This window comes from Mixophyes fleayi, chromosome 2, assembly GCF_038048845.1.
Source record: "Mixophyes fleayi isolate aMixFle1 chromosome 2, aMixFle1.hap1, whole genome shotgun sequence".
Classification (NCBI taxonomy): domain Eukaryota; kingdom Metazoa; phylum Chordata; class Amphibia; order Anura; family Limnodynastidae; genus Mixophyes; species Mixophyes fleayi.
This window is the reverse complement of record NC_134403.1, coordinates 306,230,733-306,251,718: the sequence shown is the minus strand read 5'-3', so window position 1 is coordinate 306,251,718 and position 20,986 is coordinate 306,230,733. Positions and strand designations below refer to the sequence as shown.

General features: G+C 35.7%; 1 protein-coding gene across 1 annotated transcript in view; it reads left to right on the top strand.

Annotated features, from left to right (window-relative positions):
* Positions 1–20,986, top strand: part of IL1RAPL1 (interleukin 1 receptor accessory protein like 1) — a 1,105,500-nt gene that overhangs the window by 564,763 nt on the left and 519,751 nt on the right. Inside the window, exon 3 of the mRNA XM_075196513.1 lies at positions 2,424–2,703. Within this exon, the coding sequence (XP_075052614.1) occupies positions 2,424–2,703 (280 nt within the window). The remainder of the gene's footprint in view (positions 1–2,423; positions 2,704–20,986) is intronic.

The following is a 20,986-nucleotide window of genomic DNA, read 5'->3' as shown; positions in this document are numbered from 1 at the left end:
TAAATTTGGCGCCGTAGACCATTTATAGACAGGATGGCTATAAACCAATGCAGCAGGTACTATATATCTGCTGTTTGAAGACTGGGGATCTTCATAAGTTTTCCTCTATTTCTATGAATATTAATTTCTTTACCACTACTAGTGTATTAATTGCAGTCTCACTCATGATAAATTAATTCATATTTATATTCACACTCCAATTTTAAGGTTAATTTATAAATGTGCAAGTTCAGTGCAAATGCTCATTTGTGACATTACATACCTCATTTTGTAAACATAAACACATTTTTATGGGTAAACTATGGATTTATGGTGGCATCTGCTGGTATGCCAAAAAAATGCCCTGTCCAATGGTAGTAGGAGTTGGGCAGATTGGGGCCATTCTGATCCTCCCAACTTTTATATAGATAAACAGAGCAAAACTCTACTAAAGTACAAATGCCATTAAGAATCATTACTCTCTATGATACACACAGTGTTAATAAACTCTGACTCCTTGATAAGCAATGGATCCCCAAATAATAGAACTAGGAATGTTTATGATGCATTCCGTGCTTGTAAAAAGTGCTACTCTACACTAGCACTACCATTACCATTGAGATCAATGAGTTGTAAAGGCTGCATCTCTCCAAGACTTGTTCATTCCCTACCACCAGTGAATCCAGATGGAAGAGAACCAGAGTTCCTACAACACATACCCTATATTAATAATTACATCCAGAACTCAGATTAGGAAACTGTGTGGAACATTTATTTTGTTTTAGGCCCTAACTCAAAATAATTATAATTAAACAGTGAGTCATTTTAAAAGATTATCTTTACATTTTCTGATACACTGTGTACTAAGAGTGTAGAGCAGTTCTTTTAAAGGTGAATTAAAAAGACTGCAGTGTATATTACCTATTCAATGGTATGCCTTTTTCCACTCTGGGGAATAAAGCCCAATGGTTTGGGTGAAAAGATACAGTGGTAAGAGCAGGTCATATACTGTATACAACATACAGTCTTTTAATTTAACCTTCCGAAAATGTGAACATAATGCAGCTGTTAAATACACAGAGTGGTGCCTGGTAGGGCATTTATTTATGAAAAATGTCAACTAAAGGCGGAGTTATATCCTTAGTTGAATGGACTATTTGGCATCACTAAAGTGTAGGTGGACAGTGAAAGAGAGTATAAATATAATTTATGCTGGTTATGTCTGCACAGATACCAATGGAGCAAAAGCATAAAAAACTATAAATGTGGCACATGGACTGAAGACAGTCCTAATATTCCCTCATGCTCATGACGTATTGAAGGCATGAATGAGTCTTAAACAAGCTGTGTCTTAGAGGAAAAATGCTACAGTTCCAATTATCAAAGAAAGGGGTCCTAAAGAGATATATGCATAGACTGAAGGCCAATTTTCTATTTACTCCCATCTGAGCCTACCAATTGTACATGTGTAAAACCAGGGAGTGGATGTAAACCTATGTATGTGGCAGATGGTCAGATCACTAAATGTGCTGCAAGTTTGCATATTCTGTGCTTAGTAAATAAACATAAGAGAGAATAAATTTCAAAATCAATTTTATGATTAGCTATGACCAGTAGGGAGCAGTGCAGCCCTTTTTTGCTGAACATCTGTAGCATTAGGCAGTCTACGGCAATAAACAAGCTAACTAACCCAAATAGTAAAGCAAGCTCTCTAATACTGCGTTCTTGCTCTACTAGTGCCAATCTGTCATTTCTTATTGTTCATAGTTGGCGTTATTGTAAGTATCAGTTTGAATCAATCACATTGTTAGATACTATGGTGGCTGCATGCAAATAAAACATGTCTATTTTATTATATAACATGTGCATATTAGATTTTTTTGTGTTAGCTTGTGTTGAACAAATAGAAATAAATGATGATGATGACATACACATTGATACAAATAAAAAAAATAGAGAGTCCTTGAGTGGATAGAAAACATATTCAACTTTTCTGTTCTCTTGTTCAGGTAATTGGGGATTTTCACCCTTTGTTACTTTCTTGATGATTCTGGTACACATCGAATGTGCCTCAATGTTCAGAAAATAGCATTCATAACCAAAAACAATCTATTCCAATTACACTGAACTGAACTGAAACAAGAGTCATTGTGATGGAAAGGTGTAAAAAGATTAAAGCTATTTGGGAATAACACTCCGCACATTAGTAATGTGTCAGCCAATAAATTATATAAATTCATCTGCTGCTGGCATTACTTGCCTAAAAGTATGCTGCTGGGACTCCCAGATACAGAGAGATTTATGAACTGCATTATTTACGTTACCTGTTTTGATGCCATTTTCGTGCCTTTGTATAGTAAGCAGGTTTGAATAACAATGGTGACATTAATGAGAACAGTGTGGTGATTAGCTTACCTTCATGCTTGTCTGTCTGTTTCTTGCAGCTGACGGATGTACTGACTGGTCCGTGGATTACAAGAAATATCAGGTTTTGGTTGGTGAACCAGTACGAATAAAATGTGCACTATTTTATGGATATATCAGAGCAAACTACACATTAGCACAGAGTGCTGGACTCAGCTTGATGTGGTATAAAAGTACTGGGCCTGGAGATTTTGAAGAGCCTATTGCTTTTGATGGAATAAGGATGAGCAAAGAAGAAGATGCTATTTGGTTTCGACCCACCGTGACAGAAGACAGCGGTCTTTATGCATGTGTCATAAGGTAAACATGGATATTTAATATATATCTGAAGCATATTAAAATTCTATGAGTTACTGTAAAATTGCTTCTCAAAAATATATTTTTAAAGGGCATGTCTACTTTCAGACATCTCCAGAAATATGTATTGCATCTGTTTATCTTTATAGTGGCAGTGCCTTCAATGGAATTGATTTTTTCTGTGCCAATAAATCCCTGAAGAAGTCAGGAGACCAGATAGGGAGTGCTGATAAGCAGAGCTAGATGCAGCGTTGAATGCTCTTGGGACTGCCCTCAAGTGCATCATGCTATTGCTTACTTAATAACATTTCTAAGTCCCAGCACAAATAGTTATACATGGGGACTCAAATTTTATTGCATTTGGGACATTAAGCAGCTGTGTGATGCAGTCAGGAGCCCGTCCATTAGTATGCGCCAATGGGCCCATCACTGCTTTCTGGCTGTCCTTTTCATGTCCAATATTTTTCAGAAGTTGCAGAAGAGAAGACACCCAAGTAGAAACACCTGGTATGCAGATAACGGGTCAGGCATTGTATTTTTAAATGAACATGCCCGAAAATGTCCTCTATAGTATTATAGAAGGTTTCAACTTAAAGTAGATAAGGAGGATGCATCTATTGTGCTCACATGTTATTCTTTCCAAACGTTTCCTTAATCAACTGAATCTGAATCCTTTATTTTATTTGAAAGTAAAGCCACTGGAATTACCAAGACAGAAGGAAGAGTTAGATAACTGAGAGAAATTATCTACACAAGTACACATTCTTTGATGTAGTTTACCTGACAGCAAGAAGGCAGTTGTTCAGTCCATAGTACTGTCTTGCACTATTAGAAATGCTGGCATCATGCTACTAAGTCTGATTAGTCCTCTCAGAGCCTGCACATGTTCTTCTCTGAATGGTGCATTTTAGTAGCATTTTAGTGGATACCATTTAATATATGAGGTGTCATTTCGACTGGATAGTGCAGTGCTAGATAGTGCTGTAGCCATTTTACTTATGGTCATGAATTATAGCCACTGTACCTAATCAATTTACCAAGCTGAGAGTAAGCTATTTCATCAGGTTTTTTTCTGCATATGGCTACTTAAAATTTCTCAATTAAGCTTACTTTGTTGCTAAATCTAGGGCATACAGAAAAATGATTTGTCCATGATTGCAGCCTTATACCTAATATATTTATTTCAGGTAAGTTGTTAAAAATGTTGCATCTTTATTTGTGAATACTACTCATTCAGTGATAATACAATCATACAGACCAACCATTACTTCTTGTAAACTGTTCTGTTAGGAGTTTGGATTTGCATTCATTTGTCCTACATTCAAACGTGCTATAGTGAGACATTACCTTATTCCCTTTAATGCCACAGATGGATTGTTACTATTTATCTGCGATACACAATAAAATGCAGTTTTAAGGTTTCTTGGAATAAATAGCTCTACCTAACCAGCACTTTTGGCATGTCCAATTAAGCAACTGTTACATAATGTGGGATAGCTGTGAGCCCATAAATAATAAAAAGAGGGAAAATAAGATTGAATGTTTCTATTTGTTAACAGTAACACTATGTTCATGTAATGTGTTCTTGTTATAAAAGTATTATAATTAATTACTAGATGGTTAAAGTTGTGATATATAGTAATTAACTAGTAATTATGTTAGTATTATATTTCACCGATGACAAGTTAAACCCTAATTTTATACAGGAAAAAAATGAACGTTAATTATTATCACTTTTTTAAAGTACTCATTGACTAATAAACATTAAGCTAAGCAGTTTGTCTTCAGTTATGCGGAAAGCAAAAGTTTTTAAACCCATCACCCTATAAAAAAACTCATATCGCATGATTATTGAGAATATTTTTTTTACTTGATAATTAAAATTATAGCAAGCATAATTACTTTCCATCAAAGGGTGGTGTCAGATGTGATCTATGAATGCTGATGTTTTTACAAAAACGCACTAACATTCATAGCACTCACACCGCTCTGTGCTAACACATGGAATATAGAGCACTCCTTCTCTGTCATATGAAAGCGATTCCATTCTGAAGGTGCTATATGCAATGTTTTCCAAGCATAACCTCTTCTGTAATCACTCCTGATTGCAGCGCTATGAAGACAAGCACTTTTTGATCTCGAAAAGCTGTAGTGTACAACGCTCCTATCCATAACCACCCTTGATTCTGATGTGCACAATGTGAACTAATGCCCTTATCTTAAATGGGAGCAAAATGTAATAATACAAATAACGCTGCTTCCCGAGTATCAAACTTTCCTTGGTTGTTTCTTGAAATATTGTTTCATTATCCATGTTTATCATAGATCAATGTATCTGTGCAGAGGACAGTATGAGATTTGCTGTATCAGTAAAGAAAGTACATCATGTAATGGCAGAAGATCATCATCATCATCAACATTTATTTATATAGTGCCAACAAATTCTGTAGCACTTTACAATTGGGGACACACACAGTAATAAGCATTACTTGGTAAAACAGACAAAGAGGTAAGAAAGCCCTGCTCGCAAGCTTACAATATATATAATAAGATATCTTAAGAGTGACCAATATGGTAACAGGTGGTGTAGAAACAGACAATGATAGACTACAAAGCATAATGAGAGAAAATATTACTGAAAGATCATGTGACCTAAATAAACTTAATCGAAAGTTCATGATTACTGTACAAATAGGGTGATAAGCAAAATCCATACATTTATAAAAATGGATTAAAACAAGTGAAAAGCATGCAACAGAGAGATAAATTAATATACCAGGTTATTTCAATGCAAATATTTATGGAGAACATAGGTTTGAGGAAGTGGTTGTGATGGCCAAGGATGAAGAGTAGATGAGATCAGTCTTTCTCTAAAAAGAGGACATTTTCAAGCTGCAGATAACATTTAAAATTTGTAAAAAACAAAAGCAAAAACAAATCTTGAGTCTTTTTATATGCATTAGCTGTGAAAAGGACTTTTCCTTAAAAGGAGAACTATACCCCCTTTCCTAACAAGTAGAACCATGAGATTTTTGGGCATGCTAGAAACTCATCCACTACCAGTGCTTGCAGCCAATGGTTTTGCCAGGTGAAATCAATGCTGCTCAATGCAAGTTTCCTAGTGTACCATCCAATGAGCTGCACTTACTTTGAAAATTGCAGGTGACAATGCATATATCTCACAAATATTGGTGGTCCTAGGCATGGGTACCCTTGAAGGTTCAGTGATTAGACAGAGAGAGGGGGTTATAAAACAAAATATGTTTACCTGTCTTGTAGATACACACCTAGCAATATCTGTGTGCATGTTCTCCCGTGTACTCTGGTTACCTCCCAAACAGTCCAAAAACATACCAGTGAGTTTATAGGCTTCTACCACCCTTTGCTACAATGTAAATTACTTTGAGTCATATTGGGAGAAATGTACTATAGAAATATTTTTTATTATTATTAATATTATTATTATTACTGTTATTATTTGCTTAATATGGTGACTAGGTTTGTTTTATTTGGCACACTTCTAATGTGTGTTGTCAAGTGAACATGTGATACTAACACGCAAATCAGAATTAGTACTCTATGCCTTTGCCATTACATCTTTCATCTATTATGCGCATTGTGTCATATGTCTCTTTAACTTAAATGCATTTAAAATAGATTGGTGTGGAACTAATTTAGCACCTTCCTGTATGTGAATACAGCGGATCTAGCTGTTTTTTTCCATTATCTCTTATTGACAGCAATTGCAATTAACAAATGCATGGACTCAGATCTGCCCAACACTACATACTGTACTAGAGAATAAAGAACAATAAATTGTAATGGTCACTTTTATTGCTATTGCATTCCTATAAACAAAGCACACATAAGCAGTTTGACTTTAAATACCTCAGTGTACATTTTCTGGTTACAGTTGTGACCTTTGGTCATGGCCACAATTCATCTAAAACAGCATGGGCTTGTTTAAGTAAGCACTGGAGGCTTAAGGTCATTTGTGACTTAAACTTCCCAGGTGTTTGAATAGTAAATATTCCTTATGGGGCATTTTACTAACAGTAGGATTTATGATTCTGTCTGAAATGGTCACAAGCTGCATCTCTAAGTCTATGCTATAAGCTATCTGAAGATAAATATGAATACTGTAGATATATATTTTTTCATGTGTCATCTGTACATGTTTAACTGAAAATGTGTATTTTTGTAGACTTTAAATACCAGATTCATACCAATTATTAGTATTAGTATCATTGATGCAGCCTATCTGAATAACTCTGGTTCCAAATTAGATCAGATCCTTCCACACACTACCATCACTATTTTTTGTTTGCATGAAGGTGGATATTTAGTAAACCAATCTAATATTATTTATGGAATGTAAGCTCAAATGTCAAAAGGACCAACCATGATTATACCGGCAGTATATTTTACACAATGTACCAGAATGTCCCGCACATATCATTATACCAACATGACATCCATATTAAATATATAAACATTGCCCAGCAAGTGATTATACTGGTTTTCAGGGATAGTCACCACTAGCCAATCCCTGATTTAATATCTTGTCATATACTCCAACAGTCACACAATATATCACCTCCATTTTCTCAAGAAACCCCTCCTAACTACCTTTACCATTCACAAACCGTATTCGTGACTTGGAAGATTGCTGTAAAGGAACACACAGGACTCCAGCCTAAATCTCACACTCACCTGTCTCTCAGGCTACAGATTTAGCTGGTCCCTTTTCCAACAGAGACTCATGCTTTCATACCTCTCTGCAACTGCCACCAGCTACGTATAAGGCCCATAGCAAACCTATGACTTAATTACCCAATTGCGCATACGCTGTGCTCTGGAAGCTAAACAGTTAAAACTTCACACACTGGTATCTAAAGGGTTAACTCAGTCAAGTAATCTATATCTTCTAAACAATTTGTTTAGAACAATAAGGACAGCAATTATTAACTTTTATATTTAATATACAAGAAGTACAATGCTTACAGGTTATGAAAATAATTAATAAATAATTGATATACAAATAAAAAATTGCATAACAGTTATAAAAACAAATAGGATGAAAGTACAGAGCACAATTTACGTATAATCATCTGTATGTCTGGGGCACGCAGAAAAGATGAACAGTTCTTTTAATTAGATTGATCCCCAAGAGCTGACAATTTCTTGTAACTAGCCTCAGCTTTTTGAATAAATATTTACATCTTTCCCCACCTCCAGGGAGTTGCGGTCTGTTACACTGTTTGCAACCACAATTTGCATGTTCCCTGATTTAATACCCAATTCTACTATGTGACCTAACTTTCCTGTGGAGTGTCACACAGACTCAATGTTATTATTAATAAATTCAATATGAATGTACGAATTTATAGATACCAAACAGCATAGGTTCAGTGTATCAGCTGAAATGATATGGACTTCCCCACCTTTTCTGCATGGCAGACAGCTATATTTGATGTATGGGCTGCCCTTCATTATACTATTTATGAATACGTGTTTGATCAATAATTATATTGATTTTAAGTGGCATTTGTGAAAGCAGCATTAAATTTGTCTATATACACTATTGCTGGTCATGATCACACAGCTCCTGTCTCTTTGTGTGAGACTACTGCTAGGAATGACTCACTCCCGTCTGTCCCACATCTCTTTAGGTGTCAAAAAGCTCTCCAATGTTAGGATGCAACTCCCCCCAGGAGGTCTTTGAAGCTGCTAAGCTTCCTATAAAGGTTATCATTTAACAAAGAGGTGGGCAGAGCCACCAAATAAACACACACCAATGGATTAATTTGATACACAATATTTACACTGCAGTTATGATTAGGCCTTATTCCTCACAATTATGTTTTTGGTTAATCCTTATAACTGTAATTCCCCTATGTTCACTACACTTGCCCTCATGTTAAGCCTGCCACCATTTCCTTCTTTTTGAGTATAGCAAATTCGACCCCATAATGAGCAAACCAACTTCATCCCCATGATGGTTATATAAGCATTTCCTCCATGAGTATACTAGTTCTCACTGTTCTCAATAAAGAGAACACCAGCACTGTCATTGTCCACCACAAATAGCATACCAACAATTTCACTGTGCCCCATATTGAGTATACCAGTACCATCATTATCCCTCAGTACTGGCAGTGTCTTCCTGTGCATTGAAGCAGGAGATCACTTCTTCCTGGGTAGTCAGTGCTGAATTGTTTCCTATGCATGTAGTGATTATCTGCTGGTCAGGCTGAAACATCACATCTCTCGTCCAAATCCAACTATCCCCAAAGCCTCTTCTGTTCAAGTGTTTCTATTTATCCATACTCAACTACGCTCAGCTACTGGCACATTGGTTGGTGCAGGAGAGCAATAGGTTGTTTATTAGTCTATGCCTTTGCCATTAGTGTTGCTCTAACCAACAGATAAGCATGCTTCCATAAGTGCTCAATGAAGGAATGAGAGCCAGAAGAGTGAGATGAGTTCTCAGCCCAATGCAGCAGCTAACAGGACCCTTGTATCACACAGCAGCTCTACAGATTCTTGCCCCTGGTCTTAAATGCAACAGTTGCAACTTGTAAGTAATAAGAAGAGAAACTATTTGTTTTATTATTGTATTTGTCATTCAAAAATGAAGAATGGGTAGCTTTTTAAAACTGAGCAAACGTTATGTGTGTTTTATGTTACACAATTTCACACAAGACAACTACCCCCTGACCAACGTTGTTGTGTGACAGGATCATTTAGCTTATGAGTCACTTTTACCTTTGCAGTCTGGCTGGGCCAAAATGCAAAATGTAGACTTAACCTCATGTATCAATCACCCATTGTCCCATAGATTGTAAGCTTGCGAGCAGGGCCCTCTCACCTCTTTGTCTGTTTCACCCAGTTTGTTTATTAGTTTATTATGTTTGTCCCCAATTGTAAAGCGCTACGGAATATGTTGGTGCTATATAAATAAATGATTATGATGATGATGATGACTATGTCACACAGAATCCTCTTTAAAAAAAATAGATAAACATATTTGTGTGAATGATATAGAGATGGAAAACTCACAAAGGAAGTTACAAAACTAAAGAAATCTATTGTGAAAAGGCAGAGGAAGGCCATATACAAACCAGTAAAGTTGTCTGAAAGTTGTACCAACCCCCCTCCACATTATAATATTAATCCTGGCCATTGTATGCTCTTCTTATTTATCAAGATAAATCCCTGCAATATTTGCCTTAACCCTTATCTTTGCTTGGGCGTCTCTGTCCTGTATTATTAGTATGCATGTTAAACGCTCCACCTTTTATCCTTCCTTGACTGACTTAATCTGTGTGACCCTCTTATCATACTATCCCATTTGAGTAACCAATGATTTTCATTAAGACACAGCTCATCATGATTATTTCCTTCTCCTAATCCTGTTTTACCTTTCTGTGGATATATCTGAGCTCTCATTATTAATTCATAATCAAGATGCTATTGCTATGCATATTAAAGCTAGTTGTCTTCAAACCTCTCTCATTAATTTTCCCTGGCTCATTTGCTAACATGTCTTCATCTTATGCTTATCTTGTGCCTGTGTGGAGTGTCTTTAGACGTTGTTCTGTGATCTCTCTTTGCACATTATCTCTGAAACACTTCTGTGACTCCAAATATCAACTCTATATATTGATGATCCTCAGATCTAACACAGCGCCCTATCTCACATATGAGTGTTTGATGATTATTTGTTTATTTACAGGGTTCATTTACATGACTAATATTTATTTATAAGAATTATTAACGTCATATAAAGAGTAAAAAAACATATTATTAATTGATTTGCATTGTCACTCTGTTCTGAATCACTTCAAGCCTGATTTAGACTGAAAGTTAAGATGAGTCACTTGCATATGAGCAACGATGAATCTGCATTCTCATTTTGCCATGTCTGTATTTTGAGTTTCAAGCATTGTAGCCTAACATCTAGTAATGTAAATGTATCAAGCTGAGAGTTTTCCGGCGGGTTTGAAAAACCAGATTTTAGCTATCATTTATTTAGTACGTTCTACAAAATGATAGCTAGAATCTGATTGGTTGCTATAGGCAACATCTCCACCTTTCAAACCCAGAAAACTCTCAGCTTAATACATTTACCCCTAGAGTGAAGATGTGTCAATCATCTTCATTAACATAGCCCAGTTTATGTAGGTTCAAAATGTAAATACTGAGGTATTTAACTGAAAATAAGACCATATCTAAGGGGAGTGGTAACTTGCATCTGCCTGCCCTTACTGTACTACACTTGTATGCTAACACGCACAATCCTACTTTTCAAGTGCAAGTGGCTGGAAGTGTAAGATACAGGTTGTGTAGGTTATCCACATGCAAGTTGCATCTTAAATTTATACAAATGCATTTACATGCAACTCTAAATCAAGTCCTTTAACTATATCCAGACTATCATGCAGCATCTAGGACCATGGGGAATGGGGCTATCCTAATTCTCTTTGCCTATAACTGGAATAGTCTAAAAAAATTCACATGGATATGAAGGACCAAATCTAGACATGTACACTCCAATCATGTGATTAGTAAACACATTATTCCGAATAACACATGTACTGCAAGTTAGTCTTGCAAAGACCAAGACTGTAGCACTAGCAGGATTAACATAAGCTGAAGAATAGATCAGTGCAAATGTAGGAGTTACTGCACATGCAGGTTTAACAATGAGGGAAGAGGTGTAGAGTAGATGCAGCAAGGGAAACAATGCACGGTTACCACTTATACAATAATGGGAAAGAGGTCATCTTAGTTAGTAATATAAAAGATGATGGATTTATTTGCAATCTCTTATTGAGTCTCTTTCCTTAAATTTGTAACCACTTGCCAGCACAAATCATACTGTTTCATAAAGTTATGTGGCAGTGGCAGTGCCTATCCCTTCATCACATCAATCCCCTGTTAGTACATCATCAATAGTTTCTCTCAATAATTTGTCTCTGCTTTCTCTCTTTTCATTTTCAATATTAGAGTAGTTGTTCTGGGCTCCTCTCATCTCCCCTTGTAACAACATGTTGATCCTTCTATTCAAGGTTAAATGTCCTTCCTTGCTGGCACCTAACCTTCACATTGAAACTCTCTAACTCTTGTTCAACTGCAATCAGGGTAGAGATAATTACAGACATGAAGTTTCTCAGTACCTTCTGAGTGAGCTCCCAAACTCTCAACATCCCACTTACATATAAATCAGTTAGTGGTACTATGACTATCTGCATCTCTTAGTCAGTTCCTGCTCTGACTTCCCATTCTGTTTTATCTCTATTTTGATCTTAGTAACTTGCCTGGCTTTTATCTCTATCAGAACTCATATTGCATATTATTAACTCAGTTTACATCTGCACTTGGCAGCATCTCTCAATCTTACACTGATTACTCTCCACATGCTACCTCCAATTTCACCCAGTCATAGATTTCACAACTCCTCCCACATTTGAGCTTCATGCTTTCTTACACTTGAAGACATTATATATACATTCTTGCTATATCTATAGCTATCCCCCTATGCTAGCTATGTCTGCTTTAGTTTATTCGGAAAAAGACATTCTAGTGCCCTCTCCTAGAATAAGCCCCTATTCATAATCCTGAGTATAAAAATAATATACAGTAAATTAACAAATATACTTTTCTCCTTTAAGCTTACTGTCAAAAAGTTTCAGTTGTAAAAGAAATGATTAAATGTTTGTTTACATGGTAAAAACACAGTGCATCAAAATATGTATTGAGAACAAATTCTTTGGAGCATCACAGCTAAACAAAACAAATGTGTTTTGAGCATTGAGCTCTAAAGCTACCAATGTACGTCTGCTCTGTTGTTAAAATTCCTTTCACTGATTTCTAACCACAGTATACTGTATACTGCAGTAGAAAATCTGTCGCAGTATGCCTAGAACTGCTGTAATTGGCTAACAACCCAATTACTATAGAGTATCTTGCTCCTTATTGTTATGGCTACAGTCCAAATGCAATCTAACGTATGGTGCCTCGTTTGACTACATGTAGTATTTTAGTTTAGTTTCATTTCATCAATGCAACTGATTTGTTTAAGGAAATCCTCAAATTAATAAAAGTTAAAAAGTCCTCTCCCTTTCTTTCTCTCTTTGTAGATTGTAAGCTCTCAGGAGCAGAGTTCTCCATATTCTTTGTTTTCATGTCTACATTTATTTTATTTACTTTGTATATCCCTGTCTCATTTGTGCTCTGCTTTGTCCACAATCCGCCCTTAGATATTTAAATAAGCACCACAAACTCTGAAATGAAGGCACTTTATCCGTAAAATGTATGAAATAGGAAATGGCTCTTTCTTTTTAACAAACTGGGCCGCTGCCTTATTGATATATTATCACATTGCATTAAAAGTGGGACAAGATGTTATAGGCCAGCTTATTGCAAGATCAACCTAAATTGGTACAGGACATGGAATACTGTTGTATCACTGGCTTAAAAGAGTCCTTCATTCTACCCTTTTAGCATGCAAAACGAGGGCATCAGAGTAGGGGTGTCCTGGCATTGCCAAGCCTCCCTTACCTCAAGCCCCCATAGCATGTCACCCATTGTTCCGCCTCTGACCATATAATTTATCAGTCAATGAATAAACATAAAGAGTAAAAAAGTAAACTGTAATTACATTTTCAGAACGAATCAGTGGAAAATGTACCTCCCTCCACATTTGACTGTCTAATTTTGGACATGACGCAATTTGGCCCCTTGGCCAAACTGCATCAATTACATGTTTTTGTGGGTTTCCTCCAGGTGTTCCAGATCATTCCCACAGTCCAATAGCTTCCTGGTAGGTTTGTTCCCTGCAGATAACATCGAATTTAGACTGTAAACTCCAATTGGCCAGTAACTGATGTGAATGATTACATTTTCTCTACAAAGCAGAGCAAAATGTGGCTGTATTATTTAAATCAATGGCAATAATAAAACGTTTTCCCAGTCCTACCCCAACCACAACACACAGTAAAATGAACTGGCCATAATTACAGCTCTGTTCATAGACTATAAATTCTGAAAAATGAGAATTTAGAACTATAGTGGAATCGCAAAGCAGAACTCAAAGCTTGTCTCACCTCTGTAAAATGGATTGTTTTGCCACAAAACTTGATTTAAAATTTATAAACGAGTACATTTTTGTGTGTTATAGCTATAATAGTGTTATAGCTATACTGGCGTTTCAGTATGGTAAATCAAATAAGTTGCTGGTGCCTAGGCCTGCCTGATGTAAAGAACTGCTTTGTAGAGGAGGAAAATACAGAAATGGGTGCACTCTATTGATTTTATACCCTCTTTGAAATATTGAATCTTTATTTATAACAGTCATTACAACATTATTGGCCTGACTCCATAAGGAGTGCAAATGGCGATTACTCTGCACATGCCCAGAACCCAACCATATGCTACAGAGCGCAGCAGCTTTTAATTCATCTTCGACCGCAAAGGACACTTTCTTTCTATAGGCTACATTGTCAGGGGCTGAACAAGGATGGGATTGGGCGTATGCACATAATAAATCTACAATAAGATCGTGCCATTCTCAAGCGCATGCAGCAGCACCCGATTCAAGGCTGGAAATCTCCTAGGTCCCTTTATTTTAAGCATATCGCTTGCTCCAGCTACAGGTCTACTCTAAGTGCTAATCACTAGTTATGACAGCTGTGTATTCATGCTAGAATATGTGTTTGCAATCAGGAGCAACTGTAAAAAAAGTATTTTATGTACAGTAGACATTAATTACATCTTAATAAATATATTTAAGGGGGGGGATTTTTTTATTTTATTTTTATGTTGTATCTTTAATGACTATATTATTAACAGGTTACATTAATTGAAAATTTTCTTTTCCTTTGTGTTCTTTTGTGAATTTATGTTGCACATATACATTGGACGTATCCTGCAGTGTCCTGTCTGTTAGAGCAGAGCGGACCTTGACCCATATTCATCAAAAGACATATCCTCAAATCGGCTCCTTTGTTGAATATGTATGTTAGGGAATTTAGACTGTAAGCTCCAATGGGGCAGGGACTGATGTGAATGAGTTCTCTGTACAGTGCTGCAGAATAAGTGGCACTATATAAATAAGTGATGATGATGATGATGATGATGATGAATACGGACGTGTTTATACCAGATTTACGTGCTTTTTAAAAAAAAATGCACATTACGTTTGCTTTGTGTTTCTTAAGAAATCAGGCCAATTAATCAGGCCACTTGAATTAATAAATAAAATTAACAAATCATGATACGTTTGAAGTAAAATATTTAAAAACAACAATATCATGATTATGATAAGTTTTTGAAAAAAAAGGTGTAAGTAAAATTGCAGATTAGACTGCAATGCCAGATGTTGCCTGTTCTATCTTTTAATTAACACATATCACTTGTGTCTGATAACATATTAAACATCATATAATAACCTCTACAAGAATTTATAAGTAGTGTATGATAGATGTCTTCAATTTTAACACCAGCAATATTTTAGTATTGAGTATGTAACCACTTGTGATTACTGTGGTTATATCCATTAAGAAAGGTCACAATCCATTCAGTATTACTCTCATACATATATGCTGTTCTATCCCTCCTGCCTATATCGGCAGGTTCTAAGCCCTATCTATTGCTTACAAGAGCAAGGCATTCATTCATACATGTGCAACTATTAAAATCTAGAGGGTTTTTCAGGCAAGATTTCGGCAAATGCAGACACGCATTTCGCTGGGGATTTAATGAGGTGTTTCCCGGAGTCTTGCATAAGAAACCTTCTAGATTCTAACAGTTAGAACTAATTTGAAATATACATGACTTCTAATAAGATGACTCATTTATTATTCACATTTAAATGAGTTTTATTGTATTTGTTTTATTACTTTCAGTTTGTTACTTTTATTTAATAATTTTATGTTTATTTATGTTTTGCGGAAATATAAAGCTTTAAAGCAGTACTGTAACAAACGAATCACTATAAAACTGTAAGTGCTGTTATGTTATCCATTGCTGGTATTATGACTTATTTTAATGACCAGCTTACTTGCAAGCGAGATATTACAAGAAGCTTTTTATCTGTTCTCAAGGCTCTGTTCTGATAAATACAGTATGTAGAGCATCTAATGCAAGTAAATTAGATCAGGAAGGAAATGAGTAGCATGGGCCTTTTTAAGTTTGACATAATGCATCTCAAACCACTTAGCTAGTTTTACAAATTATCTATTAATGAGAATGTTTATGACATGTTTTGTGGGTTAATAAATTTACTAAGAGTGAGATGAAGAAATGCTTTATGTTTGTCTATGCATTTTGCTATGCAAATGAGTTTTACTGTGTCTGCCTTTTAAATAATACATACAGTTTTAAAACAGTTGTATATTCTTTTACAATTATGGGTTCCATATAACTGCCACTGTGTGGAGAGTGTGTAATCTTTTACACTAAGTCCATGTTGTTTATCTTAATTTCAAGGATACTTTGTCAAACAGAGCACACTAAACTGAATAGCATAAAAGAATAATAAAGCTTAAGTAAGTGGAATTGCATTTTGTTTCACTGGAAATAAATAGGATATACTGCTCTCCCTCTTGTATGAACATAGGATGCCTTGTTACTCAGTAAGCCCAGATCTCTGAACAGGTCTAGGGTCAGCACGGGAAACACTTGTAATTGGCTGGGTGGTGAAGGAGGGTCCCAGAGAGTCCAAGAAAGAAGATAATAAGATTTAATTGCCAAGTGGACTACGATGGATCAAGAAGGAAAAGATTTTTATTTTTTTTAATAATGTTGTAGACAAGGCATCTGGCGAGTCTTTTATTCAATAAAACTTTATTTAAAAATTGTCTTTTTTTAAAAAAAAAAAGGCAAACTCTTTTTCGTACAATGGACACAGGTCTTAAGGACCCCTGTTTATTATACTTAGGCTGCTGATTTGACAATGCTACTCTAGGAGTTCTAATCTTGTTAATTACTTTGGCCTCACAGCCCAGGGGGTCTAGAAGAGCTCCAGTGCTTTTCAGCACCTCTATCCCTAGAGTCTCCAGCACCGCATAATCCAGCCTGGGTCTGATTTTTACCATAACATGTTCTTGATTTTCCTGTTATACTGGAACCCAGCCTGAGTTGTTTAGCTCTGGAGCTGATTAAAGTAGTCATTGTTTTTTTGTCTGCTTTTTTTAAGCAGGGTCCTGTACATGTGGAAAGTCTTATTACAGGTGGTGAGTGCATCTGTATGATCCCATTAAACTTTTAGGCCTTCTGCAGGAAAAATGCAATGTAATAAAAGGCTTCCCACAGGCAAACGTGACACATGTAATGAAAACAGTCACATTGTCCCATCACTGTCATAATTTATTTAAGCCTGAATCTTAGCCGTATTTTAGGACAACAGCAGAAATGTTTATTAATTGAAAGGGGTAATACTAATGAGGTTAGAGGGTGGACTTTAAAGGGTGATTACACTTTTCCACAAGTATGCCGTTAGTTCGCAAACAAAGCTCCCAAAAGCAGAGACAAAGCCAGTAACCTAAAATGTACACTGAGTAGTTCACCGAGATGCTCTGGTACAAAACCAAGGTGTTTTGCAGAGTGCAGTGGGTGTTTTTTTTAATGACATTTGGGGGCCAATTCAATTCAGATGCGTTATTCTAGGAATAACGCGGCCTGCGAACTAATACCGTTAGTACGGTAAAAGTGCGCAGTATTACTGCTAGTACGTTAATTTTAACGCTGATTTTTGGGCACACCTCTCGGAGCCGTGAGTAAAATTCTGGGTTAAAATTACCACATTAACGGTAACATGTTTAAAGCTGCGCTACTTCGGGGGAAATTTAATTCCCCCTTGAATTTTAACTATACTACACCTATTCTACACCTTCCAGAAGGGTACAATGGCTCTGTGGCCCCATAAAAGTTCTGTCTTAGTTAAACATGTTATCCAGCGTTCCAAAATCTTGTTTTTGCATTTAATAAGGAAAGCTCTGCTATACTCAGCACATCCCATAATATTACACTTAACAGTTGCTGCCATCTCGGTTCATTAATCCACACAATTAACCGTTCAATTTTAGAATTTTATATATTCACCGTATAAGATGTGATGAGTTGTCATTGTACCCGTGATTTATTTAAGTCCTTTGTACATAAGTGTAGACCCTTTTACATTGCTCCCAATTTTGAAAGCTATAGTTTATTTTACACAAACCGATTTTCAACTAATATCATCTATAAATGAATCATCTTGAAAATGTGATTGTAATAATTTCTTTAATTACAACGTAGAGAAGTTTAATTGTTGTGCATGTTGCCATGTAAGATTGCTAAGAATGGCAAATGAAACTATGGAAACAGAGAAATAACTATTGCTCAATAATCTTGCAATCGCTGGAGAAAACTATAGCAACACTCATTTTCTCGCATCAATCATGGGTGAAAGCCTTCTGGCAAGAAAATGGAGTTAAAAATAAAGAAATGTGGAAATATACTGTATGTTATTATTCCTTCTGTTTCCTGTAACATAAATTTGGCTGAGTGAATGAACCAGATGATATTCAGGATAATCCGGGAAAGTGTCAATTATTTTTTTTAGCACTATTGTAGTTAAAGAAAAGCTAAAACACAATTGCTAATAAAGTTCAGTGTAGCATTTTTTAACATGTACAAAGTCATTGACAGACAGTTTTTTTTTAAAATAACCTAAATATCATGCGATGTATGACGCATGAACTAGAGACTAATTGAGTGGATACAATTATTTATATGGATTTCATGCTGTTAACATGGCAACCTGCTGAAGATTCTCCAATCCTAGAACATATAGAACAATATATATATATATATATATATATATATATATATATATATATATATATATAACATTTGTTTTGTTTTTTACATGCTGTAAACTGTATACTGTGTGTGTGTGTGTGTGTGTGTGTGTGTGTGTGTGTATTGGGTAAGTTACAGTTATACAATGTACTGTGTATTGAGAGGAACAATCCTATTCCCCATGGTTAAGAATTTATCTTGCGTACCAAAATAGAGGACCTTGTCTCATAGGGAGTATACTATATATAGATTGTATATGGGATAATATTCTCCCTACCTAAAATTAAGAGAATTAGAAGTTATAGAATATATCCATGTAGTGTGACCATATACTAACTGAGTGTTTTTATACAGGTCACTGAACTGTTAGGTATCTTTTAATATTCACAATAATTTAAAGCAGGGATATATTGCTCCTTATAATATAGACATTTTGATTTAAAACATACACACAGACTACCATTTGCACAAACTCTGGCACACAACTCACCTTGGGAAAAGGTAACTATATCATCTACAGTAATGTATAATAACGAACACATTTATTCAGATATTATTTTCATAAACATCAATGGAGATGATCTATTCATGTGTGTAAGGTGGCAATTGCGAGCATATAATATTCTTTATTTATTAAATGACACATTCTATGCTGTGCTGTTCAATGAGAGGGTGCGGGGGGGGGGTCATAATAGAAATAAATTACATACCAGGACATGAAACAGAAGGTATAGGTGTCCAGTGAGGCTAATGCAGTAGCTTGTTTATACAGGTCCTGGAACTATTAGGAAACAAATAATTCAATTACAATAGAAACAGTGAGCAATTAAATTCCTCTTTATAATAGCACATTTGTATTTTTAAACCTACTTAAGCTAATACGTAAAGAAAATATATTGGTTACACCATAGGGGAATTAAAGCTAATTAAGAAATATGATGGAAAAGTATGAAGCTGTGAAGTGAGGTTAAGGAGGAGATAATAGTATGGTAAAGGTAGTGTGTTTATGCAATCCCAGCTTTTAGATGCCATGTCTATCTGACACATTATAAAATGCAATGGGTTTCACACCTGTCAGCTAAACCTCCACAACTATTATATGTAGCAAATAAACTTCTGCATGCAGATTTTAATGCTCAAAATAAGATGATATTTGAGTTTGAAATTTTTTATAAACAAATGTGAATTATATTCATCACTTTAGATCTTCTCTGTTTGCATGTATGATGTAAGAGAGTGAACAGAGCAATAGAATTTGAGTTTTTGCAAACTGGTGGACTGGTAATTGCGTAATAATATACTGTAACCCACAGCAACCAACCAGGTGTTTTGGTTTGACTTTGTAAAGTATACACAAAAAAAAAAAAATCACAGCTATAATGTTATTGGTAGCTTTGGGTTATAGTGCGTCAGTTTTCAGAAATCTACCATACTGTAGAATACTGGGACGAGGCGCTAACAGGTATAATCACCACTCTGAACTCTGCCTTGTCCTTCTGCATCTCAGCTATAACAAAGAGATACAAACCAGTTTCATAGCACAGATATTTTACATCTCTCCTTTCTGAACTGTTGTATGACTCGTGCTGTGTCATAGATATAACAATATGTACATGCACGTAAATGTACAGTCATTAGCATTTTATAATATAATATTCAACAAAAAATGTTTTGTAGCCATCTGTTGGCTCATTACAAAAAAGTAACCATATGTATGAAAGATATGGCTTATTGCTGAATACAGTAATAGCATAGGCGTGCATCAATGAAGCATGCAGATTAGACGTAAAACATGAGGTACATGTCACATGCGATTGCATCATAGAGACCGTACAAATCAAGTTCTTCTTCCAGTTTAGCGATGTTTGCTACATGGCTCTGAAACTAGGCAATGCTTAAATACCAACAGAGCTCCATCAATGCTAGTAATTTTTCCTTTCTAATGCATCTTCTAGTATTTGTTTTTATTTTGTCTGTAGTCTTTGTCATAGGCTTTTCAATTCTAAACATATATTCAGTATTGTGTTCATGTTTATTCATTCAATTATAATTCATATTATTCTACCATGATAGCAGGGGTGTCGGAAATGGCATCTAGATTGGGCACATGCTGTGATTTCACCTCTCCAGTACTAAAGCCTGTGGAGTAGGATCGGTCAGATTACAAAAGATGCAGGCAAAGGAGGAGTAGCCAGTGTGTAAACTGGAGGGTCTCTATGTGATTGGCCATTATAGCCTTTCACATGGTATGAATGACAGACTGTCTGTCTTCCTCCTCACATATATACCTGGTAATGCAGACAGTGAATACACCATTATAGCAGTAAGGTATATGAAGGTGATAGAATCATATTCGCACCAGCACATTATTTCATTGTGTACAATCGTATTGATGTGTTTTATTTCAAGTAATTGCTTATGTAATAATTTTAGCACT